Here is a 27,024-nt window from a genome sequence, read left to right on the forward strand (position 1 = left end):
TCTTCTTCATCCTCCTGTAAACTCCACGTTAGATGAGCGCGGAGGCATTTACATGCATGCATTCAGCTTGGGTGTGACAGTAACACTCCACCCCACTATATTAATGACTGTTTAAGCCGATGACAGGGGAGTGGCAACAAACAAAGACAGAATGCCTGTTTTCGATTGTGAGGCCGTGAAAGATGATGCGCCATTCACCACCGAGTCAGTTTGCAAATAAATTATTGTGGAGGGTATTGAGCTGAGGCAATTGCTCAGACGTCTCGGAGAATGCACACAGGGCATGTGTGCATGTGCAATGTGTAACTGTGTCTGAGCTCGTTCGAGTGGACGTATAGATCCAGTGCCATTTACGTCTCGGGAGCTGGCCCAGGCCAGTTAGGGAGGCATAAAAGGGAATGAGTTGTGAAGTGACCATTGATCGTGGCCTACATAAGGTAAGCGAGAGACTGCAGGTCTGCTGGCCACTGCATGTGCAGCTCAATGACTGCCTCTTATTTACGCAGAGGTGCTTAACCCTGACCAGTTCATTTATCACTGGGCTACTGCACTACAAAAGGGAAAGAGGAGAATAAAAAGACAAAAAAGACAACAAAAAAGGTCTAGTCAAACATGGAGTCTAATCTAAACTGAAGGATGTCAACTGGATTCTTTATAATACAGTTACAGTCCAAGTAAAATTAGAGATGCGCTGACTGATTGCCTGGTGAATGGAATCAGAGCAGTTTTATCTGATTGGCAGTCAGCACAGGCATCGTGTGCACAGCCTTGAAAAAAATGTTTATTTGAAGGGAGTAGGAGGCATGTTCATAAATGCATTAAGTTAGGAGCTTAGGCTACGGAGAAGTCCTTCTCCCTATCTCCAAAATCATGATGACAGTGTTACTGTAATGGCTGTTGTGGATCTTCCCTTCCTGTGAGCACAGAATAGTAGAAAAAGAAACGTGTACAACCTACATGGAAACGTGACTATTGGTGGAACAGTAACTCACAGCGTCGCCCAGCTGAACATGCTCAGTGTCATGAAGCCAGCGAAGGCAAGAGGCTACATGCAGGGCATGCAGCCTGCAGCTTCTGCTAGAGCAGGATCACGTATGCAGCTGATTAAACTTCTAAGAGTCTGAGTTGGGAAAAATTGTCATCAGCAGGTCATATCTTTAAAAAAGATCCAAAAATTGCAATAAGGCATCACTAAGTGTTGCCACTATTGTGTGTGTGGTCTCTATTACATTTGTACCTGACTTTATGAAAGAAATGAGGATACTCTCTAGTGTAAGTCTTTTCCAGTGCTGCCTCTGACCTGTAGACTGGTCCACCTTTAACATACTGTAGCTCGCAACTGCTTAGGGACAAAATGCCCATAAAGTGTTCATTTCCAGAAGATTTCACTCTGTCCCTCATACCCTCCTCACAATTCCTCCATCGCTCTCTCTCTCTCTCTCTCACCACTCTCCCTTTCTCTTCGTTGTCCTCTCAAGCCTTGCAGCTTGACATTTCGCCATGCTCTCGGGGGGACGCCTGTGCGAAATGGAGTTACTGGGAAAGCGCCACTGTAAATTCCAGGAGGCCACATGTAATGTGTCTTAAACATAGATGGACAGGTTTGGAGAATCTGAAAAATAAGAAGTCGGGGGTAAAAAAAAAACAAAAAAAAAAAACAGGAGCGGAGGAGACGGAAAGGAGGGGTGGTATCTAGATAGATAATAGAATAATACTGTGTTTTGTCTGGGGAGGGGTGAGCAAACAGTGGCTATGCTGTCATTCACATCCTATATCTTTGGTGTCATCGCAGCGGGGGGAACTACAGGCCTATATGTCACGGGCCTGTATGTACTATTCTGTTGGGACTGTCTGCTGATAGCCAGGTTTGAAATCAAAAGAAGGATGGCTTTCATTGTAAATAAGTCAGACACAAGAATTGCCAGAGAAGAGCTGCCTTTTCACCGGAAAGGGGGAATAATTTCAGAGAGACATACAGTACACGCCGCCTTCCCCAACGCTTCTCCTGCCAGAAAAAGCTTATCTCGGCACAGACGATGACGGTTAACAAAGGACTCCTCTATGAAATCGTTCATATTTCAGAAGGTCTTTCTCCTGTCCTGAGAGGTGATTGATGCGTCAGGCCAGGGCCAGTGTCTTATTTACACAGTTGAGTGGGGCAATCTCAGGCCTGAAAGATAAACCTAATGAGCTTCTTTGTGTAAAGGTGCAAATGAGAGACACCATCCTCCCACCCTCCTTCCCTGCTCCATCCAAAGGGACAGTCTGGGTGATTAGGCCTTTAAATTATGCTCAAGGGCAAAACCCAGATTTGCATCTTAGTTGTGTGTGCTGTGCGTGTGTGTATGTGTGTGTGTATGCGTGTGGGGCTTCTCAAACATGGTACAAAGAGACAGACAGAGAGGCAGGTGAAGGGCAGACAGAGAGAGATGCTTGAGGCTTGTTTGTGGAAAGTGACGGGAGGTGAAACCTGTGTCAGTATCTTTATAGAGGCTGAGCTTTTACTAAACAACAAAGTTGTTCCTAGAAGGAGATGAGCTCATATGTTTGTCAAATAAGTGTGCTCACGCATGCATAAACACACACACACACACGCACACACACACACACACACACACACACACACACACACACACACACACACACACACACACACACACACACACACACACACACACACACACACACACACACACACACACACACACACACACACACACACACACACACACACACACTCTGTCACCGTGTCCTTTGTCTGTGGGGTAACTTTCTCCCTAATGACTTTCATTTTGGGTAGAATTTCATTTGCCCCTAAACCCTAAATACTACCATCACTTGCTGTCATATTTCTCATCCCTTGTATTTCCTGCAGCTAAACAGCGAGGAAGGCAGGTTAATTGCTGTCACCCTCAAGTTGGACCACTGCCTACCTCTCGTGTAGCGACAGGGATAGCGTCAACTTAAGATGGCACCTTGACGCACTCCGTTTAATTTATGTCAAAAAGCTGCAGTTATTCAAATGGGGGTTGGATAGTTAGCATTTTGCTGCATCATGCGGTTGAGGGAAAACACTTAAATGCAAACCTAACCAGTTTACCAACATGAAGATCTTACTTTCTGACAGTGCTGCCAGTTGTGTTTTTGCATCAGTGCCAATAAACACCATTCTGGAAAATGAACCGAGCAGTCTCCAGATGTGAAATAACCAGTAAAACAATGATATCTAATCTCTGAAATCAACCACTTCTAATCGTGTTTGAATGTCATTACTGCGTCCTTTAGGCGCGCGGCAGGTCGGAGTGGCATGAGGTCGTCCCTACAGCTTTCCAGAGGTCTTTAGTTAAAACAACTAACGTGACCATAACAGATTAGCCGGCGTGTCTCTTTGAATATCAATATGCTTCCTATGGAGGTGAGCTCACTTAGCGGGGGCAGCAGTCCTGAGTATCAGCTCATCAATCCCACTGATAACCCTGGCAGGATTAAGTCTGCAGGCCACTGTAATCAACTAATAGGCTCGTTATGGGACATTATGGTATAGATCCAAAGATCAATGAATTTCCTCCATGTACATACATCGCAGCATAAAGTTGTAAAAAACAATACTGACTATGGTAAATGACAAAGCGATTGGTAATATGAGCTCAGCACTTTTTTTTCCTTTTTTTAACAGGAGAGCTTTTATAGTTATCATTCTGCATACTAATTAGGGCTGTGTAACATTCATCATTGGCTCTGATACATATCTGCAGCTGGCAAATTGCAATCAGATACAGTGAACATCTAATCTAAAATCAAATTAAGTCTATTTTGACAACCTTGGGAAATTGGTGATGAATTTCTGACAGAAATTAGGGGGTGGAAATTTAATTGTCACAATGGCTATTATTGAGATGTGTGGAGAGTTGTGTGACTTTTACAGCGAACCAAATAACCAGCGTAAGGATGTAGAGGACACATACTACTTTAACCGAATTTAAAAAAAAGAAATAAATCCAAACTATCAATATTTGACAAAAAAGAAAAAAAAAGAAGATACATGTAACTTACTGTGGGAGCCTTTGGCTGAATCTATGGTGACCAGACCCTAAGATGCTGCTTTTCTAATTATAGCTGCAGGTGGTATTTTGTAGCTGCCAGGTGATGGCAGAACCCACAGGGACAGTGGAGAATTCATCAGTGCTTATTATTAATCATTCCCCGAGCACCGTGATGAGAGGCTGGAGCTTCTATACCCACCGGACCACACAATGTCATTCCAAATATGGATGGAAAATTAAAGCCAACAGCCTCACTTGAAAATGGTCTCGGAGCCAGACTGGACATTTTTTTTTCTTTTAAGCTGCACAAAAAAGTGCCATCTTAGAAATCTGGACACAAAATGTCCACGTTTTATACACACTTGTGAGGTGTCATGTTACACACATCACAAAACACACACCCACACACACACACACACACCCATAGTCATCCTTCCTCCTTGAACTATGGTTTCTCCCTGAAGAGATGCAGAGTGATGTCAGCACAGGAAGTGTGTGTGAAGTTAGCAGCGCAGGGCCCCTGTTTAAAAAAGCCTCCCGAGACCTGTTAGCTGGACTGCTCATTTCAATGTGTCTGTCTCTGGGTTGGGAAAAGGTTCGGCCTGGCCTCCTTACAAGGCGCAGGCTTTCATACACCGCCCCCACCAGACGCCACGGCTCTGTACGTCCATCTCAGAGGCTTAACAAGACACTTTATGCTTACTTTGCTTTTTTCCTCTTTCTTAGTGATGTTTTTTTTAACAGCGCCGTCTTTGTTTCATTCACTGACTCCACATTTCCAGATGCACCTCTTTTTTTCCGCTTTTTCGATAACAATTCAAATTAAAGCTGCAAGCAGCGATGAACGGGCCCTCGCACTCACGGCCACCGCCCCCCATAAGCATATCAGAAATGACACCACCCACGACTTCCTAGGTCAAACCATTCAAAAGTTATAGCAGAAAAAAGGGACAACCAATCAGAAGAAGGGGCGGGGCTAATTCAGGCCAACGAAGCTCAAGGACTCATTACAGAGTCCCATGACACCACCCACGACTCTCTATGTCAAAACATTCAAATGTTATAGCAGGAAATAGGGACAACCAATCAGAAGAAGGGGCGGGGCTAATTTTCACCAATTATGGTCAAGGACTCTATACCGAGTCCCATGACACCACCCACGACTCTTTATGTCAAACCATTCAAAAGTTATGGCAGAAAAAAGTATTCTAGGGGGCGCTGTTGAGCCGTTAGGCCACGCCCATTAATGCAAACCATGAAATATCAAATTTATCGCCAAGCCTGGCTTGCATGTAAAATTTGGTGACTTTTGGAGAACTATCAAATATGGACCAATCAGATGAAGGGGACGCGCACTTTTTCGCGTCTAGCGTCGCCACGGTAACACTTTTGAAAGAGAAAAGTAATGCGCGTAGTCGCAGGATGGAGACGCACATTTTGATGTATAACACACCTGGGTGCACATTACGGTTCGGGCCATATTAATTCTCGAAGGAATGGCTCATATTGCTCCAAAATTTCACGATTAATTCAGAATGTTTAAAATGGCCGACTTCCTGTTCGTTTTCGGCCATGGCGCCAAGAGACTTTTCTTTAAGTTGCGACATGATACAGGTGTGTACCGATTTTCATTCATGTACGTCACACCGTATTCTGGGGCTTGAGGCGCAAAGTTTTTTCGGTCTGAACCAACCAGATGAAGGGTGGGCGCGCTTTTTGGCGTCTAGTGTCGCCACGGTAACGCTTTTGAAAGAGAAAAGTAATGCGTGTTGTCGCAGGATGTAGACGCACATTTTGATGTATAACACACCTGGGTGCACGTTACGGTTCGGGCCGTATTAACTGCCGAAGGAATGGCATAAATTGCGCCAAAGTGACACGATTAATTCAAAATGGCTGACTTCCTGTTCGGTTTCGGCCATGTCGCCAAGAGACTTTTCTTTAAGTTGTGTTCTGATACAGGTGTGTAGCGATTTTCGTGCATGTACGTCAAACCGTATTGTGGGGCTTGAGTCACAAAGTTTTCTGGGGGGCGCTGTTGAGTCATTTTGCCACGCCCATTAATGTAAACCATTAAATATCAAATTTTTCGCCAGGCCTGACTTGCATGCAAAATTTGGTGACTTTTTGGGCACGTTTAGGGGGGCAAAAAGGCCGTCCTTTCGTCAGAAGAAAAAGAAAAAGAAAAAGAAAAAGAAAAAAAATTCCTACAGATACAATAGGGCCTTCGCACTGAAGGTGCTCGGGCCCTAATAACTTTGTCTCTTGTCCGTTAAAACTTTAGTTTAAATGCAACCACACGTACGAGCAGGTTTTTCCACATGAATTACACTTAAAAGTTGGCTAAAAGGACCAAAGTCCCGGACTAGTAAAGTAAAGTTTATCCTGCTCACATCACTTTCTGTTTCCTACCTCTATCTGCAGAGGTGAGGAAGGCCGTTCTCTACTGGGCACATTCAATGTAAAAGAGTGTGACAGAACCGGCCAAAAATCAGATGTGAGAGTGTGTGTGTGTTTATACGTGTGTGTGTGTGTGTGTGTGGGTTAAGGAGTGGAGATGAATCCTTGCTGAGGCCACAGTGATATGACGCCTCTGCAGCAGCCACAAGCAGGGCTACTGGGGTTGTGTTGTGGGTGGATGAAGGGTGTAGGGATGATGAGCGGAGGACACGGGAGTGTGGGGCGGGTGGACAGAGGCTCCAGGACTCGCTTTATTTTGCTACACTGAATACCCCATATATACATGCAGACGAAGACACACACAAACACATCGTCATCTATTGTAGTACCCTGACCAGCCTGACCACGGGGCTTCAGCTGCCTCTAAAATAAACACACACACACACACACACACACACACACACACACACACACACACACACACACACACACACACACACACACACACACACACACACACACACACACACACACACACACACACACACACGCGCTTGCATGAAAATCCTCATCAGGCCAAAAGGACGGCACGCATCATTACAAACCCGCGGCGTTATCCCCCATCCACCCCAAAGCATGGCCCTCTGACCTCATCTCCCACTGCTCTTTTGGCAAACTGTCAGAGCCATCATTCACCGTGAAAAGACACGAGAGACACTTGACTCCTTTACTCTGCTGGCAACTGACTTTCACAACTCCCGCCGCCCCCCACCCACCCCCTCCACCGTCCCCTGCAGCTCTTTCACCCACAACTTGCTCCGACTGAGATGAAAACAATGAAAAGGGGGCTTGAAAAGCAGAAAATATAGTGCGAGTAGAGCATCCAATATTTCAGTACAATCAGTACATGATCCAATCACTAAATATGATGTAGTACCTCAAGAAAAGGTCAGAAAAAAATGAGTTAAGTGCTTTCTAGCGGAAGAAAAGTAAAAAAAAAAAAAAAAAGAACAGAGTGTGTGCAAATGAGTTTTTCAAAAGTGCTGGTAAAAGGTTTTCCTGCTCCTGGTCGGTCTGCATGTGGATGTAAAGCTCAAACTCCTCCCGAGTTAGGAGGCCCTCTGGTGGATACAGTACCGCCATGACATACACACCCCTGCACACACTGCCCACGCTGGACCGTACGATGCTCCAGTACGTTCCCCTTTTCTGTCTCCTGCTCCCTCTCTCACTCACACACAACCCTTCTCACATGGCCTCAGCGTTAGCATGCAAACTGAAATGCCAACACAATGATCACACTGAAATGTATTCAAAATAAAATAAAAAAAAATAAACTCCTGTACAGTAACAGCAGTCTGTAGGTAACAGCTACAAACGAAAGATGCCAACAACATAACAAACTGGCGAGAGAATTTAACTGCAACACCATATTACATAAACAGTATTGTTTTCTGCATCATACATAAAAAACCAACACACACACAGAAAACAATATAATAATTCATTGTGCATCCTGACTATGTAGAACAGCCCAGAGCTGCCTGAGCAGAGAGCACAGCAGAGCAGAGAGGGAGAGCCAAACAGAGTGAGAGTGAGACAGAGCGGCAGAGAGACGAGACGGGGGAGAAACACAACTTACCTGCTGTTGTTGCAGATGCAGCAGCTCGACTGTGCTTACTTCGCTGCTTGTGTCACCAGCGCTTGATCTCCCATCTCTACTGCCAGCCTCTAATTGGCTGCTGCTTAGGGTGCTCATTCCATTTTGACTCATTGAACTGTTGCTTATTGTCTCTGTGGCCGACTCCTGCATCATCATGATTTAAAACCTAGAAGTGATTAAGAGGCACCGGTTAGGGCTCTTCTTGTTACAATTCCCCCCTTTTTCCCTCCTATTTTTTTTTCTTTTTCTTTGCACGCTTTCCATTATCAAACCCTGAGTCCCCCTCTGCAAATTAAAGCATTTAAAGAATAGGGAGGGGGGGAAGAGAAGAAGGGGGGGATGCAGGAGGAGCAATTATGCATTCATTGTGTAAATGAAGCAATACAAAGAGATGCATGTCCTGGTGCTTTTCTGAAGGGTGCCTAGATATTGCAAATGCTTATAGCCACTAAAATCCGGATATGAATAAATCCAAGCACCTAGTTTTATAAATATGCTTTTGTTTTTACAAGCATCCTAACTAAGAATGTAATACACAGATAGGGAAATTGCTCTAATAAATATTTGATTGTAAAATGAGCATATGCTTGATTCTTAACATCTACTCTGCAGATGGAAAAAGAAACAAAAAACCAGAATCATAATAACTCCTAAGAAACTCCCATGTTGAAGCCATCACGTTTTAGTCTGTTTCTACCTCTGAAAGAGGTAAAACCTAATGGCATAAAGCTAATCATGCAAAATTAAAAATTGGTGGCAGAGAGGAGGGGGAGGCAGCGTCGCGTGCGCTGGTGATGAACACTATAATGGGTTTGTCATCCTTGCTGTGGCAACATAAAATCTGCCTCACAGGCTTCCATAGAGGAAGGATGCTCATATGTCATTTACTGGCTCAAATCCCTTTTTTTTTTCTTTTCGTGTGTGCGCGCGCCCTTTTCTTTAATCAAACCTTAAATAATTGTGTTTTATGACACTTTAAAAAAAAATTACCTCAGCTCTCATTGCAATTAAACCAGAGGTTCAGCTGTAATCTAACTTTCTGGCAAGAGATTTACAAGCCAAAACAAAACAAAAAAATTAAAAGAAAGGAACAGCCGTAAATAAATATTAGGAACTGAATTACCAGTAAATCTGTCGTCTTTTTATATAGAAGACTGGTGAGACTGAGGATAGGGGGAAAAAAGGGGAAGAAAAGGGGTAAAATATTCTATCACGAATATCACTAATGATTGTGCTAAAAACAGCATAAATTATGCATATAACCTCCTCTCTTTCCAGTAATAAATGTTTTATCATTACCCCTGCATTTAATGCTCCGTACCTTCGCTGGGGCAGAGAGGAGCCCCACCAGCGTCAGACCATATTCTCACAATAAATAAAAGACAGTCAGAACCAGCTCAACTCCGACTCATACCGCACTACGCAATTATGGATTCAGCGCCGTCTCTATTTGGAAAATATTCCTAATGTTTAAAATATGAAAAGCTGGAGTACAATTCATAACATAAGTTTAAAAAAAAAAAAAAAAAAAAGAAACCTACAAAGAGCTTCCTTTAAAACCTGTAAAACACACAGATTTCAAGTTATAGTGCAATGGCAGTTTTTGCCATAAAACACATTTTTTACAGCCTTTTTTTTTCCCCCATCTACAAGAACAAACCGATACTGGAGAATCTGCACACATGCAACAAAAGGAGGACGGGGGATCGTCGCATGTGCATGTGTTTTTGTGTGCATGTGGGCCGTGTGTATTCTTTGGCCTGTAAATACCATTTTAATAGAAGTGTGTACACGTCCGCTGCCGTGTTTGTGTGTGTGTTTGACGAGTGGCAGACACAGGACAGGCCTTAAAGGATGTCCACAGCCAGGATAAACAGGATCCAGGCAGGGAGAACAAACAGGGCTGAGCTATTACACAGAGCAGGGCGACAGCTGCCCGGGACACAAGTAAATAGGGAAGAGGCCGGGACGAGGCATGCTTGTGAACAAACAGGCCCCTGTTTAACACCGCGCCGCTCACCGCTGATGGAGAGAGACGCGGTGAGAAAAAAGACAGGGGGAGAGAGAAAGACAGGAGGAAGGGAAGACGGGGTGGGGGATGACTGTGGAAGACAGTGGGAAAGAATAAGAGAGTGAAAGAGGGTGAGAAGGAGTGGGAGGAAGGAAGGTGGTGGCGGTGGAGGAGGGGGGTGGGGACTGGCACAATGTGACATCCAATCCGGTGATGAATCTCAGCGTAAGAAACTCAAGGCTGTAGCCAAGATCAGCCAGCTAATAAGTATTCAAATTAGGCATAAATTTTACATGTCCAATGTTTAAAATATTCAGAGAAAGACTGTCTGATTGCCTTTACTACAATTTTATGAACATTCTAATGGAGCTTGGATATCTCTTTCTTTTTCCCCCCGCCGTCTCTCCTGGACCGGCGACGGATGTTCACAAAACTTGAAGATATACGACACAAGAAAATAACGGATTTATAATAACATCCGAGTGCAACGCTGTGGAAATGCATCGCTACTATTATATTACAAACCGATGTCACCTTCTTACACGTTTATGTCTGATTAGTTAATAAAAAGTTAATGACATATTTTTGGAAAAAAAAAGACAAAGAGAAGATTAAGAAACTAGAGAGAATAATTAGATTTTAATACACAAATAATATAAACCCACTTCCCAGCTTAATCTTAAAAGCTATAATCTTCACTCCCATTTACAAAAATAAAATCTGTGCAATATGTCTGGCTGTGGCGTGATAATGCAGATATATGCAAAGTATATTCGCAGAGATCAGATGGTGCTTTAACCTTAATGACAGCGGTGAGATAAATTAATTAGCCATCTAAAGGCGGCATTCAAATCTGCCAATTAGAATGTCAATTAGAAACACAGCCGGGCTGCAGAGATGAGCGGCGGGGTGATGGAACTGTCACAGCCACACAGACGCACACTCGCACAATACTCAAGAGAGATGGATAGTGACAACACTCAGCACCTGAGGGTGTGACTGTACGGAGCGTGCATCTCCATTTGTGTCTGGATGCGCCGACCACAGGTCCTCCAGTGCCCTCTCCCCGAGGGGTACCAGCCCTGACCCCGGCTCTGCCTCTCCTGAACCAACTGGGCTGGAAACAGCTTTGCCACCTACAGCTACGATATCTGCTGGGGACCCTTGTTCCGATCTGTGGCGGTGCAGGGGCTTTTAATGCCGCATGAGTGAGGCTGTGGAGTCGCCCACATGTGTGTGTTTTACATTCATAAATTGCTGGGGTGCTGCATTTCAGCACACTTGCTATTTGATGCCGCATCCTCAAGCCATAATCTTCCAATGAGGGAGAACCTAGACCACTTATTATCATGATCGGAAGCAGAGAGCAAGGCCGTTATTACCCGGTAACACGCTGGTAATTCTGTGGATGTATAGCTTACAGAGAGAGAGGATGATAGTGATATAAAGCGTTTAGGTTGTAGGCTGGTGTTAAGATAGTGAGAGATGGCGATAGCTTTATGCTCTCTAAATTTACTGTTGTCAGTGACCGCTGATGGCTTCTTTTAAGGTGAAGACTCAATAAAGACAAAGACATTTCCTGATGAAGCAAAGAAAGACAAGTCACTTTATTTGCAAAGCTTCTCCCCGGCACTAGCTTTTGTCTCATTCCTCGCACAACCGTACAGTTACTTGCCATTCCTCTTCAGCTCCAGCAAATATTTACTCTTGAATCTTGCAAATCTATCTGTTCCATCACAACCCGAGAAAGGGTCTCCGTTTGGCCCAGACACAGGGTGAATTTCTCCTCTTTATTCCGAGAAGTGACACAACAAAGGTGTAAGGAAGATTGAGCCTTTCAGTGCATCATACGCACACTCTTTCTCTTTCTCTCTCTCACACACACACACCTATCATTAAAGGGGAAAGAAGCAGCCCTCCATCTTTGTTTGCGAGCTCTAAAAGCCCTTAATGTAGCCTCATTACCTGGCCTGTCTCCCGCTCTATCATGTGCAATAAACACACACTATGACACTGGCCATCCATCTCCAGGGAATACACAGCTGTCTGTTGTGCTCCAACACAGCTTCGGAAACACTGAGGAATTTATCGCAACACTCTGCTGGCCTGACACCGGTTTCATCTCCAGGCTATCCGTTTTCAGCGCGAGGATGTTCTCCACTGTGTCTCTGTCTGAAACACTGATCCATTTCCTCATTCTATATGCATGAGTTGCAAAAAATATTTTCATTAAGATGACACAAAAGAAAGGTAAGGGCGGGGGGGGGGGGGGTGGCTGCTAAATCTATGATCCCAAACGCACGTTCATTATCAGCTCACGTTTCAGCTGGCTGGTTGGAATTCTTTTGGTTTTGTGAGATCAAAATAAAAAATAAAAAAAATAATAATAGAAATTACATTTCACAGTCTGCTGACTCCTCACAGCTCTCTGATCAGGTCGAGATATGGTCACCATTTAAAATAATCACAGATTCTGTGCTTGAGTGAAATTAATTCATCATTGCCATAAGTTACTGTGCATGCAAAATAAAGAAGTAACTGTGCAAGGGCAAGATCTCACATATTCAATACTTAAGATTGCTTAATAAATCAAAATGCCATGTATATGCTGACAAAAAAAAAATACTTAAAAGAAGTGAGCTTTAAAGTGATAAATCGAACGCCAAAAAAGTTTAATAACTTCAATCACAAGTCGAACATAAGCACAAGTGTGAGCCTTCGGCAAACATTTGATTATTTGTTTGCTTTTGGGTGTGAACTGTAATTTTATTTTATTTTTTGCCTTCTGTCAGTAAGCTGTCACAGCACAGACACACCTCGAGCACACCATTACAGCCCACTTCTTCATGCAGTCAGTTTGGGGCTGGAAATGGAAAAAACGACCACTTGGAAAGCTGCATTCGACAAAACCCAGTCTCCTGGATTAAGCGAGGCAAGCCGCGCTGCTCTGCCTTAGAATTAAAAGCTTCCTTTTTGGCACTAAAAGACCACCATAAAAGAGCATTAATGACTACTTCTTATAAACCTGTGTATGGTAATGGTTTCTGCTCACAGATAGAGGAATTTCAAAAGTGCTTCACCGGTGAATGAAGATTGCTTTGGCAGAAAGAGAGAGAGGGAGAGAGGGAGAAAAAAGGGGGCTGAAGAAATCATATTTACAAAATCAGGAGTGGGGCCAAATGAAAAGAGATGAATATGAATAATGGACTTTGCTTTTTTTTGTCGGATTAACATTATTCAAAGAAACAGAATCAAATGTGGTTATCTCCTGTCCAATGAGCCCTACATTGAGAAAAACCTCAGTCATATTTCAATTCTTCACTTGAGCCGACAATAAATTGTAGTTCTGTGATAGGAGACATTCAGTCAAAAATGTTCAGAACTTAATTCTCTTCTATTTACAATAAGGAGATGAGACAGAATAAGATAAAAGACAGACTATTTGGCACAGTGTGCGTTTGTCCCTGAATGGGTGTATGAGTGTGTGTCAGAGGAGAACAGAAAAAGGAAGAAATGACAAAGAAAACCAGAGGAAAGTGTATAAAGTGCCTGTTCAATTGTACAATCTGCACAATGTCTCTTCATAATCAAATGCAAGAAACACTCGTGAGGAGCGTGGATGATACCATGTTACTGCAAATTAATCTTTTACGACTAGAACCAGCTCTGAAATATCGCGATAGTGAAATAATATCCAAGTTACAAAAATAAGGACTATGAAAATATCTTACAATTAAATCTAATTTATTATCATTAAGACATTCAGCTTTGCTGAAAGAGAGACACAAAAAACACGACTGGTGCAGAAATAAACACATTCTTCTGAAATGCGTCGCTGTGGCACAGTTAAACCCTCGCAGAGGAAAAGAGGAGGAGAGAAACTATTTTCTGCTGCATTTTTAGGCTCGTCCCATATCATTTACATGTTCTCCATCCGACACCTCATTCTGCTGAGGCAGGAGACAGCCCTGCCGCTGCGTGCGAGCAAGACAGTGACGAAAGCCGATCAGTCAGCTCTCATTTGCATATTTGCCAATTCCGTTAATTAACTCAGCCCACCTAATCAGGGCTAATTGACCTATAAAGAGGGGAGGCCTCATTGTCTCATCCAATCATCTTTATCAGGACTAGAGGAGGTGTGCTGTGAATGTAGGGTACTTCTGACCCAACAGTATTTATAGACCCCGAGCGTGGAAGTATTCCACTCACAGAAAAATGTTTTATTCTCTTAGTGATCGAGAATGAGCCGCTTTGACGTGGAGCGAGGGCTGGATAACAACAGGAATTGTGAATTAGAGAGACGTAGGATTGGACAAAGTCTTTACGAGAGAGCAGAGAGCAATCAGGGGACCTGATGACAGTTGGACAGTATGACTCTCCGGTCCTTTCCAAGACGGGGCAGATCCAGCGGACAGGCGCGGTGAGCCAGCCGCGGCCGGCGCAACTACAGAGACATAGCTCATTGTGACGTTTCCAGTTATTTCTGGTTGATTAGGACCATTATGTCTCCAGCTCTGATTTATGTTGTCATTCCCTCTCAGCAGTCCTGCATCGATAGATCTTAATGAATTGGTAAATAAGGGTGAAGATTGCAGTTGACAACACCGCAACATTCCTCATTCATACCAGACAAGATTTATGTAACCAATTAGAAGCATAAAAGCAGGAGGGGAGGAGGAAGGAAGGAGGAAGAAGGAAAAAAAAAATCTCCATCCATAAGAAAATTACAAAAGCCTCGACCAAGACAAAATAGATAATGAGCAGTCTTTAACCTCGGCTTAGTCACACTTTCTACATACAACACACAAGGTGGGATTTTAAAAATGTGCACAGGAAAGACTCGTTCCGGCTCATCTCAGAACTACAAAAAAAAAAAAAAAACAATATATACAGTAGTTGAGCATGTCTGACAGCTCGACTGCACTGCTCCTTTTCTAAAACACAGCATCAAAACTCGCATTGAGACCATATCTGAAAACCAAAGATAATCACTGAATCAACAGATTAAAAATTAAGCCGCAGCTCCAACAAAGAAGCACTTTCATATGGAAATGGTTAATTCAAGGAGCACACTTTACACACCTCCAATGTCCCCGACATCCAAAACACTGCCACTGAAAATACATTAAGTGCTTTGCACGTGTGAACAAGTGTGTGTGTGGGGGTGTGTGTGTGTGAGAGGTGGGATCTCAAAATCAGTTGTTTACTCCTTTTATGAAATATCAGTGAAGAAATAGTCATTAGCATTTTTAAATCGTCTCATATTTCACTTATTTAATCCCCCTAAATTGTAATTCTAGCAATCCATAAGCAGGCAAATAAAAGACGCTATTTCATTTACCAAAAAAACAAAAAAGAAATGAGATAAAAGTGCTGATCATCAATAGTCAGCAACAGACTAGAGAGACCCATAGGGCAGGAGTGAACAGAGGTGGAAAATTAAAGCGGAGTGATACGGCAGCCGAGTCCTTTCAGCCTCTCTTCCTTCAAGCACATGCAAATGAAGCTGTGCTGCTTAACTGCATCATTTATGTGGATAATAGCGGCATCATCATTACGGGAACTCAAATTAAATTACATCACAATTAGCATAACAAAGTGATTGGTTAAACTTTCAAAACAAATAACGCAGCTCTGCTAATGAACAGCGTTAATTGGCCAGTGTGCATTCGAAATAAAACACAGAGGTAAAAGGGTGTTTTATTTAAACTATTTTAAAAATCATACTCAGTCCCATTTGCTTTTCTTTTTTTTCCCCCTTTTTTAAACAAAATGAGATGGGTGTAAAAAAAAAAAAAGGAAAAAGAAGACTGAAAACCGCAAACTGCCAGGGGGATTTGTAAGCTGAAATATAAAATGTGTAGCATTTAATTTTATTGCGCTAAAGAAGCTATTATATGCCAGACTCTAGAGAACAATGTAAATTATCTGCCTTCAAAATGGAGTTTGGCCAATTCTCCATGTGAGCTAATCACATAGCTCATTATGCATTAGGGTATTAAATTATGAAGAGGAGTCCCTTTCGCATTCCTGCACAAAGCCCTATGAAATGTTAATAATATGCTCACAATAGCCCAATACCATGCCTTCCTCACCCTCATCAATATTTAAGTAAACAAATGATCCCACTCGCCTTTGATAACGATAATTAGTGCTTCACCAATTATCAATCTTGTGACCTCTTGCCTTTTCAAACTAAACATCTGCTCCGAAGAGTTTTTTCTCTTCCCTCTGCACATAAAGAGAAGGGAGAAAAACAAACAAGTCAAACTTCAACGAGAAGCTCCGCCGTCAAAAAGCACACATCTGCAGCTGATGAATATTTGATTGTTATTACTTATGAAAGCTTTTACAGTGGCGTTGCCCTTTTTACTCGGTGTAATCACAGTGGTGCCTCTCTGTCCTCTTGATTTTAATCATCAATGAGTAGGAAAGCAAAAGCAAGTAGCAGCATCTGATCGGATGGTACGGAAGCAGAACTGCAAGTTAAAAACTCGTGCAGACACATGATCGCAGACCCCCCCGCCAAGTGCACACACTCCCGCGCACGCGGTCACACGCACGCGGTCACACGCACCGAGCCATTCATCAGCACTAATTAAGCGGCAGATTAACAGAGCCCGCAGACCAACGCCGGACGGCTGCACGGTGGGACGACCAACGGGGAAGGAGACACAGACACAGCAATAAAACACAACCATTAAACCCGACCGGGGAACCTGGAGTCGACTGAGGATGACAGGAGATTGATGGGTGCATGCATGAATGGATGGATGGATTGATGGAGGGATGGACAGACTGTACCTGACTCTTTTTTTTTTTTTTTTTTTTACCTGAAGGTGAGGAGTGCCCAGAGATCCTGACCAGAGAACTTTCCTCTCCCACCGGCGACGGTGTCTAGAAGCAACAGCCGCAAGTCGACTGGTGTCACCGTGTGAAGAGGCAACACTATCTGTGTCATCACTTCAGCCGTGTTTATGGGGGACGGCATCATAAACAAGCTACCCCCCCCCCACCTCCTCAACACCCGCCGCCACCAGCCCCCGCCCCAGTTCCCCCTGCTCCCTCTCTCTCTCCTCTCACCACCACTGTGCCATTCATGTATACTTAAGTCACCCTTGCCCCATTAAAGAAGAAAAAAGAAAAAAAAGAAAAGAGAAAGAAAGTCCAGACGCCTCTCCTGACAATTATTCTATCATTTCCAGTTGTCACCAGGGCAATTACCGACTGGGGGCCCCTATGCGGGTCAGACACAGAGGCCGGAAAGAGGAGGCTTGAGCCAGGGGAGAGGAGGGAAAGAATGGGAGAGGGACAGCGGAGGGTGCATGAGTGTGTGTGTGTGTTTTAGAAGGGGGGGGGGTTGTGTACTAAATGGAAATTTATGACGGAGAGACGGTGGCTTTTTTCTCTCTTTCTCTCCACGTTAGATATAATTACACCATAATTTCTGTTACCTGCTCATAAAATTCCAACATTTACTGGAAAACAACACTCTTCATTTCATTTTCTAAATTACTGGAAAAGTCAGAAAACACAACTATGAGTTAGAGCTCTATTTTAATTCAAAATAACCTCCAAGTTTCTTCACCTCTGTTACTTTTAATTCAGGTGGGACGAAGAAACATTTGTTGAATCTTTGCATTTGGGTAAAAATGTGAAAGTGTGTGTGAGCAAGTGGGTGGGTCCTGTGTGACACGGAGCGAGTGTGTGTGTGTGTGTAGGTGAACGCGTGTGTGTTAGAGGAGCTTCACACGGGGACTGCTGTGACTCGTCGCAGGATGCTCGCCGGCTTTACTCTCGCACCTCGCCCGCATGCTTACTGGGGAGCTTTCGCCGCTCTAATCACACATCTGCTCCACTAAGAACTCTATTTCTGTCGCTCCATGTCGTTCCCTCTCTTTTACTCACGCACGTGCACACAGAAACACACACACACACACACACACACACTTACATACAGCCTGCTGGACTAGGCTCTCTGCTTCGCACTATGTAGTCGGCACGCTGAGAGGGAAACAGAGACAGAAGCAGAGCGAAAGGACGCTGCTAAGAGAGGTGCATTCGCCGCAAAGGTATGTGTGCCTGGCTTTATATCCGTGCAGTTCAGCGCTTTTCTTTTCAACTCTGATTGTGTGCATGTCAAAATGTGTGTGTGTGTGTGTGTGTGTGTGCGTGCAGAGATGTAGAGAGTCTGAATAGGATTAGTGAAGGGCTCAGCGGCAGTCGGTATCCTATACCGTGCTCCAGCGGAAAGCGTAAAGGGCACTTAAAAACAATTAGCCACATCACATCCATGCATTACCAAGTTACATGCTGTGACAAAGCACCGCTGAATTACCCCAAGTACACGTCTAAACAAAGTCATAAAGAGTCCATGCCTGCACAAGTGACAAAAACGACCTACCTTCTAAACAATGAGGGAAAAATCCAGTCTCCTCAGTGTGAAGCATTTGAAGAAGTAACCTGACAGCATAACTGTGTTTCAAAAACGGAGAGAGACGGGGAAAACGCCGCTGGTAGAAAACAGAAAATAAGAAAAAAGTGGGGGGGAGAATAGAGTAACTCGTCGGCCCTTACTGTCAAAGACATCACCGGAGAAGTATTTACAGAGGTATTTACAGTAGTGTGAGGGGAGAGCACCTCTGCCTGGTCACGTCTGAAAGACAGTTGCCGTTTCAGTGCTGCCTAATTAAAACAAGGCAGGCAGCCCCGCTGTATTGTTTTGACGCCTGAGGACCAATAGTACACAAAAACCAGTGGCTTGATCGGGGGGTAGGGGGGCTAGTCGTGGGGAGCGGAGGAGAGGGGGCGGAGGGTGGCGAGAGTTGGCAAAGAAATGGGGGGGGGGGTATTCTGGAGGAATCTGAGAGGGGAGGGAGACTACAAAGGTTGAAAACCGTGCGGGGAGACCACCACATGCTGACTCCGTGCCATTTTTCTTCAACAAAACGCTAAGGTGACTCTGTGAGACTTCTTTATCACAATGCTATCGCAATCATCTACGTTTAAAACCCCTTGAAAAGCATTTGTTTTCAAAATGATTTTAAAAATAAAAACTTTTTCTCAACACTGTTTAAGACTTGTAACTTCATGAGAAAATATTAAATACAAACTACCTCAACAATATATATATTTTTTCAAAATAGCTCTTAAAGCTTGGTTTACTACTTTAAAGGAAAACAGAAAATAAATCAATCAATCCATGAATTTTTTCAGGATCTCTTAACTGAACCTGCAGCGAGCTGCGTTCAGCCCAGCTGGGCTCAGACGTGCCGCATGTCATGCACATGTCTCCCTCTCTGTAAACAACACAACAAGAAATGAGATGCAACATCTAAGACTAATGGCCTTTGTCAATCCTTTTGTCAATGTTTTTTATCCCTTCCTCTCTTTTCTCTTGTCCTCTCTCCCTTGCATGCCACAGATGTTTTTCTTAGTCGCTCCAACAGTCAGGAATCTACTGGCAAGAAGAAAGCCTCGGTCTTCCCCATGAGAGAGGAGTACAAAGCCCCCAGTCTGCACACAGCAGATGCCGAAAGCTAGTCCATCTGCCACCAGCTTGCCGTGCCACATGGGCCTAAGAGATTTAATACAAGAGGGGACGAGTATTAATATATTCATTTACCAACATAAGTTTGTGCCACATACACAGAAACAATTAGAAACATGTGTTCAAATCCAGCCGAGATGCAACCCTGCAATTAAATTGTTAACACACACACACACACACTCACACACACACACGTGTGCTGGAAGACAGGCAGCCACAGCGTGAGGTTATAGGGAGTGCAAGAACTTCTAATGTTTTAAAAGAGAGGCACCCAGGGCAACTATGACAGATTTATTTAGGAAAAGACGCAGCCCCTAACGTGGGGTAAAGACCACTTGAACTCGCAGCTCTGAGCGGCACGCTGGTATGATTTAACAGGCTCTGAATAGCACATTATCTCCCGGGCTCCGCTGAAGCATATTTCAGCCGTATGATATCATTATTAAGGCTCACAACGCGGACCAAAAGACATAGTATTTTCATTAGTGTCAACTGTCTGAGCTCCGAGGAGGGGTGGGGAGGGGATAAACACTAAACAATCACAGCGGAGCGAGAGAGAGAAATTATGTGAACGCAAAAGCAAGCTGGAAAGAAAAAAAGACAGCAATAGAGAGTCAAAAGGGACTGAGATTAAACAACTGCTGTTAATTGCTCTAAGCATCCACATTATGCCAGTAATTTCTGCTATTTCTTTTTCTGTGCTAAAAGCTTTAGGGTAATAAGCTTCGTCAGCCCTTTTAATAAACTACTCAGAGTGCCTTATTGGAAAACACAAACAATAGGCCCCTGGCCTTAGAAACATTTGCTTCACCAGGGAGAACGCTACGTCGGTTTCTCCACATCTGAGACAATCGTGTGCCCTCTCCCTGCAGGTTTTCATCCCCGACGTCTCTTCTTTCGGCGCCTCCAGTGCTTTCTGCTGCCAAGGTCAACCAAGACGAGCGGGCCCACCAGCGTCTTGATGAGGTGGCAGCGGAACAGTGAGAGCAGAAAACAGGGGAGAGAGGCACACGGACATGTGTAGTGGGTACGGTGGGGAGGGGGTGGCGATGGCAGCAGCTGGCTACCAGCCTCGGTGAGAGCGGCGGATACACTGCTCCCCCCGCAGTGCAGAGCGGTGACAACAACCGCTACGGACGCTGCTTTCCATCGCCTCGTACGGGAAGGATTTTAACAACTTGCACGTACACACAAATTACTGCTAACTAGTCATTCTCAATTAAAACTGCGAGGGGGAATTAGACAAATTCAAGAGGCCCGGTTTCCCTCATTTCCACCAGCATCACTTCAGTATCATGACGCCCCCTCAAAGTGGCACCGCCACCAGGCTTTTCAGTCACTGACACACCAGCACATGAGCATGTGACCTAAATGAGCTTTCTGCTAAACGAAGGGAATTCAGGAAAGGAAAAAAACAAAAACAAAAACAACATTTGTTGCACTAAGCACTATCTTTAAAATATCAAAAAGTGGAATAAGCACGAAAACAACAAGAAAAAACCTTGAAATGGATTTGGTACGGATTTTTATTTAGTGTGCCCAAGTTCCAAGAGCATCAGCGATATATACTTAGACTGGAGCTTATCTATTCATCCCCCCTCCTCCATCCTCGCATCAGAGCCAATGAGACAAAGTTAAGTGATGTCACTACCGTTGCAAAAGGGCAAAGCAGCACATGCATGAAATAAAACGCACACCTTCAGCACCAGTCATTGCTCGTCACTGAAATGTTCCACAAGCACAATTCATGATCCACAGAAGTCTGGCCTACAAACAATAATAAGCCAAATAAGGCATAATGACAGGGTTGGGCTCTTTTTAGTCCTGGGCAACGTCGCTCACACGATACGCCGCTTATGGCCGCAGAGCACAGACCATTATGGACCAGTGATTATATAAGTGCTTGGAAGGCAGCACCATTTTAATATACCCAACTTAAGCGCCAGGGTATCCATGGCAACTTGCCTCACACATGCATTCGGAAATCCCTAATGAAATGCCTATTAAGTGGATGATGACAGTGTCCAAATATATTTGCATATGCAAATAATGAAATAAATAAAATTCTACTTACTTCCCTTCATATAGTGTTTTTTTTTTTTTTTCATTCAGCCTTTGAGTAAAAGCCTGGCCATTTAGTATAATTTTTATATCAATTTTGAATAAATATTGTCTTTAATCTAACTTGATTATTGAGGGTGAGGGTGTGAATGGAGGCCTCGCTACCTTCCTCTGGGAGTCTGCACATGTGACTTCCATTTGCGACTTTGGCCGAGTTCCCAACAGGACATCCCTGAGAGAGTGTTTGCTTGACTCAATATCAACAGCCCGAGAAAGCAGCTGGATGTGTGTATGTATGTGTGTGTATGTGTGTGTGTCGGGGGTGGGGGGGTGGGGGCACTCCAGCCAAGCCCAGCTTCGGGTTCCTATTGAAAATAAACCAGGCTGGACATTCATTGGGCCCAGAAATATCAACACGCACTGCAAGGAGCCACGTATAGCACTCAGCAGCGTTCTGCTGGTGCCTCTCGAAGGCTTAATGATACCTGCGCCTCCCCTCCAGCTGCTTCTGCCAAAGCGGCTGCTGCTCACAGTCGGCAGGCGGGCGGGAATTAAAGTATACATTACAGCAGAAAAATAAAAGAGATCGAAATGACAGAAGTCAGCCAGTTCAACCTGACCTGGCCTCTCGAAACGAAGGAGCTGGTAGTCTAGTGACAGACACTCCAGGTTAAATTGGCACTCCTGCGCCTCCTCTTATTTTGCCCTCCACCACAGCTGCCTCCAACGCTCGACCCCCCCCCAAAAAAAAGCATTTCTTCAAAAGCATATTTGAATTAAACGAGTTGCAGAAATCAAAGGCTCAGCGGAGATGGATAAATTTAAACAAGCAAGTGCAGCTCACAGCAGTTTACCTGTTATATAGCAGATTGGAATTAGATGAAAGAGCAGAGCATGGACAACTTCCCCTTTTTTCACAGTACCAGATATTATCATATGGTAAAGACAGCATCAGCTTAATTAAATTCCTACTTCGTGAAAAGTAAACGCCAGACGGTTGTTGTTTCTTTTTTCTTCTAATATATTGCTGGCCTCTAAGATGTCATCGTGATGAAAAGGCATCTAAAAAATGTAAGAAGCAAAAGTCGTTTCATCCATTCAGATTTCCTGTTAGGGTTGAATCTGAAACCCATTTATGACAGTGATCTGCTGTGTCTGAGGATCCCAGAGCTCGAGCTCTGCCAAAGAGATTATCATTCCCAGAACCACAGCTACACAGTTGAATGGCAGCGAGTCAAGCTCCGCTGGCAGTCAAAAGAGCACAACACCTGTATATGCTATGCAACGCCCGCTACCTTACATCCAAGGAATCCTGTCCGTGCATTTACAAGTAGCGATGAAAAGAAAAAAATACTCTCATGCTGGATTAAAAAATTAAACACCAACCGTGATAATAAGGGAAGTTTAGTGAGTCATCTCCAGAAGCTATTGAGACGTGGACGCTATGGTTTCCTAGTGCTGGAAAGTGGACCTCATAGTCGTCTTATTACTTCGGCCTGGTGACATAGCGGCTATCCATTCATGACTAAAACACCATTCAACTACATACCAATTACAGCAAAGAAAAAAAAAATCCCTGATAAAATTAATTCAGGAAAATGGCATTCTAGCAAAGAATAATAAACTCATTACATGGAAAATTCAAACTCTCATCTTCTGCACACCGCGGCTAATTCAAACCTAATTTTTACTAGCCACTAATTTGAGGGTGAAGGGCGGGGGATAGGAATTACATCTGGAGGTAATTGAATGTGTGGAACGAAGCCCAGTGAAGGGTGTGATACCCCCTCTCCCCAGCTCCAGAAAGTATAAAAAAAAAGTAAAAAAAAAAAAAAAAGGGAGCAAGACAGACAGGACATAAAGGAGGAACTATTTAGATGAGTGGGACTTCCAGAGCTCTGAAACGACACTTTCCACAAAAATGTTTTCATTGTGCTGTCACCAGACGCAGGCTGGAAAGGATATAGGGGCTGTAGACACAGGCAGCGAGACAGACAGAAACACTGATAAACGAGAGTGGGAGGGAGACTTCTAGGAAATGTGGGACTGTGGATAAGGTGCAGGCTTCTCCAGACAGCAGCACTGGTTCAGGATTTGGTAAATAGCAAAATATGTGGGATTGGAGGATGGGTTTTTCTTTTTTTTTTTTGGAGGAGAGGGGGGTTCATTTTGACTCCACAGTTGTGCCCGCTCAAAAGGCTCAGAGTTTATGAGGAAGTCTGCCTCTCAAGTGACCGGCTACATCTGGGCAGCCGAAGTGGGCTGCCTAATAAAAGCACACTTTCTTTTTTCAATGATCTGCAGTTTCAAAGCAGTGACTAAAGGGTATCCAGCTGTATCAATTTCCCTGTATGGATGCTAACTTAACAGCTATTTGCTGGGATTTATTCGTGAGGACAACAAGATTAGAAGCGGTTATGTCTGAAAGATTTTTCCCCGACTGCTTTGAGAAGAAGTCCCGCTCCAAAATTTGAAGAGACTGAGAGAGTAAAATAAAGTTTGACTTCCAGCGATCACTGCGGGAGGACATTAACATGTAAAGAAACTTGCCTTAGTCCCTTCTACATCAGAACCCCCTGCTTTTCACTTAAATCCTTCACCATCCCTTCAACGCTAAATGTGTTTTCCAAATGAAAATAAACGGAGTCCGACTGGTTTGAGGCAGTCAAACTCTGGAATATGAGATCAAATAAAGGCTTCTGTGAAGGCTGAATGGAGAAATGAAATGGCTTCTGAGAGGAGATGTACCGAGTAATAAAATTACTCCTTTATATCTTCCTAAACAGCATATGTTCCCCTGGAGTGGGAGAGGGCTTCACTTTGGTCAAAGACAAGCATGCAAGTGGCAATTTTTCCTTCAGGGAAGATTCCCTGATACACTTCTTGAAACTTGGCGCACTGCAATTTTCTTGAAAACGAGAAACTATTTCAGCAACAAGTAAAGCGGAACTTTGAAAGTTTCACTTTGATGATGTGCTGCCAGCGCGCTGCCATTGAAAGGTATGTTCCATTAAACTGGAACAGCAAGATTCATGAGCCTATTGCTTTTTCAATGAGTTCAAACTAGGCTGAAATTTTCAGCTGAACCCTTCTCTTTTATGCAAACCCGTGCAGCTTACTTAGAACTGGACGTGACGTGCCACAAACAGCCATTTCCAGGAAGAAAAATGCCTCTATTTTGAAAATGGTTTGCCATTCGTGCTCTACAAGCACCATCCTTGATTTGTGCTCCTGAAAAAACTGGATACAATAATATTCAGATGGACTTTTTCACCGCAGCAGAAGGGCTATTTTAAGGGAAATTTGAAATTGTAGAGAATTCATTATAATTCATTATACAGAAGCTATTAAACCTTCAGTAAAAAATGCTTTAGTACAAGGATTGCGCCACTTATCAGACCTGCTCACTACCTTTAAAAGCTGCCCACGTTCAGTGCTCTGAGTGGCAAAAAAGCAATCGCTGATGACTTTGAAAATAGGACTAGATGTACAATTTAGAGCGCTGGCAGGGGATTTTAAGAATCAAAGCTTGTAACTGTTTGTCCAAAGAAAAAAATCAAAAGGAAGAAGAAAGACGGTAGTTTTCATGAAATTAAAAATAAATTATAATAAAATCATTGAAATTTTTTTTTAAAAACCCAAAAAAGAGTTGGTTGATTTATGCCGTCCTCAAAACAGATTTCAAAATTAAATAGCAAAAAAGAGCACTTTAGTCTATATTCAGTGTCATTTCCTTTTATAACAATTACAGTAAAAGTACACCTTTCCAACATTTGATTTCTGATTTTCTTTCCTTTTTTTATACAACCTAACAACAAATGTAACCCATTATTTCCATACGCACACATACGTCATTGTTTCCGTTTGTTTTTATGCAGCCGAGGCATCTAATTAAGCAGTTTACACCAGGTTGATGATGTTGGTGCTTCGACTGTGAATTAATTCCTGCCAAGAACGTAGTGCATAAGTCTATTTCTCTCTCTCAAACTGGAAGACTATTGTTTACAAACATACACATGTAGAGATCACACTCATTAGAGATCTCATTACATCCTGTCTCCAAAAATAGTTTTCAGTTGCCACGATATCATCGCAGCTGAATCTTAACGTTACAAAGAGGCACCCGATTATCTCAGGAGGCAACATTTTTAAAACACTTTTGTGAACTTAGGGAAACAAATTGCTTTGTTTCTGCACTGTCTTAAGGCCGCCGCTGTCTGTTTGAGTTGACAAATGGCAAGAGGGTGTGCTTCTGACAGCTTAAAAATACCCATCAGGTGCCTCTGAGGCATCTCCCTGCACATCCATCCCCAAAACTCCCCAAACAAACAGCAGGCTCCACTTCAAATACATAGCAGGACTATTAGGTAATCTTCTCCTTTGTTCGCTCTCCCTGAGCCTCAGTGACTAACCTCAATATTTCCCTGTTCCACCTCCTGCTTTCAAGCTGACACAAGTAGTACAGGAGTGAACAAAAAATGAATGACTCGGAAATATACATATACTGTCGCATGCATTTGCCAGAGCTATATTATAGTTTTGTCTCTTTGTTGTTTTTTTTAAAAGCAGCACAAGGGTGCTTTGTTTTGGGGTGGGATGAATCTGAGGTTTCCTTTTGGATATTCAATATCCTGCTAGGTACCAAATAGAGGTACAGTAGTCTAGTGTCTGAGTTTTGGTGGAGGGGAGGGGTTCAGAGACTTGCTACGTGTGTCTGTGAATTGTTGCATGCTCCTTAGTCAATTGCTGTGTGGCTTGCATGAGTCTCTTCCAACAAAGCCTGGGAAATCAATCAATCTCCAAAGAAATACCTCTTATGCCAGATGTGGCACTAGGAAAAAAAAAAAAACTTAAAAAAAGGCATGGTGGTATTAGGGACTCTAAGGGTCCAAACAGCATAAAACCAAGTTGAAATGAAAAATTTATTACAGAATCAGGCTGTCAAATTGCTACTTACTCCTCTTTGAATTTCTGCTCGTTATTTAACGTGACTTCTTGAAGGTGTAGCACGTCCAGTCTTCAAGCTTTAAGGTTACGCTGAAATATATCTCCACTATTTACTTTACAAGTTGCCAAGGAGAATGAAAGACAAATGTTTCATTAGCAGGTGACTTTTTTTGTGTGTCTTTTACAAGCCTTTAGTAGTTCCGTTCCTCGACACATATACACGCACTCTTGCATACAGTGAGCATAATTATAAATGCAAGACTTGCTATAGGGAGCTGAACTTTTCACACCTTTCAAAGCCACAAAATTGGATGGTTTTGTGGTTGTGCAGCTGCCGCTCCGCGCTAAT

General features: G+C 43.4%; 1 protein-coding gene across 9 annotated transcripts in view; it reads right to left on the reverse strand.

Moving 5' to 3' along the window:
• foxp2 (forkhead box P2) overlaps positions 1–27,024 on the reverse strand; it is a 102,687-nt gene that overhangs the window by 53,726 nt on the left and 21,937 nt on the right. For 3 of the 9 annotated variants that reach the window (XM_061715260.1, XM_061715259.1, XM_061715254.1), the window contains exon 4: positions 8,086–8,272. The exons of 1 other annotated variant lie outside the window; for it this stretch is intronic. In XM_061715260.1, coding sequence (XP_061571244.1) covers positions 8,086–8,262 — 177 coding nt within the window. In that variant the 5' untranslated portion in view covers positions 8,263–8,272. Of the gene's footprint in view, positions 1–8,085; positions 8,273–16,950; positions 17,081–18,521; positions 18,785–27,024 lie in introns of those variants that run through there. 5 more of the 9 variants (XM_061715256.1, XM_061715255.1, XM_061715257.1 and 2 more) reach the window with 5 other exon arrangements.

Source organism: Cololabis saira, chromosome 23 (assembly GCF_033807715.1).
Source record: "Cololabis saira isolate AMF1-May2022 chromosome 23, fColSai1.1, whole genome shotgun sequence".
Taxonomy (NCBI): Eukaryota; Metazoa; Chordata; class Actinopteri; order Beloniformes; family Belonidae; genus Cololabis; species Cololabis saira.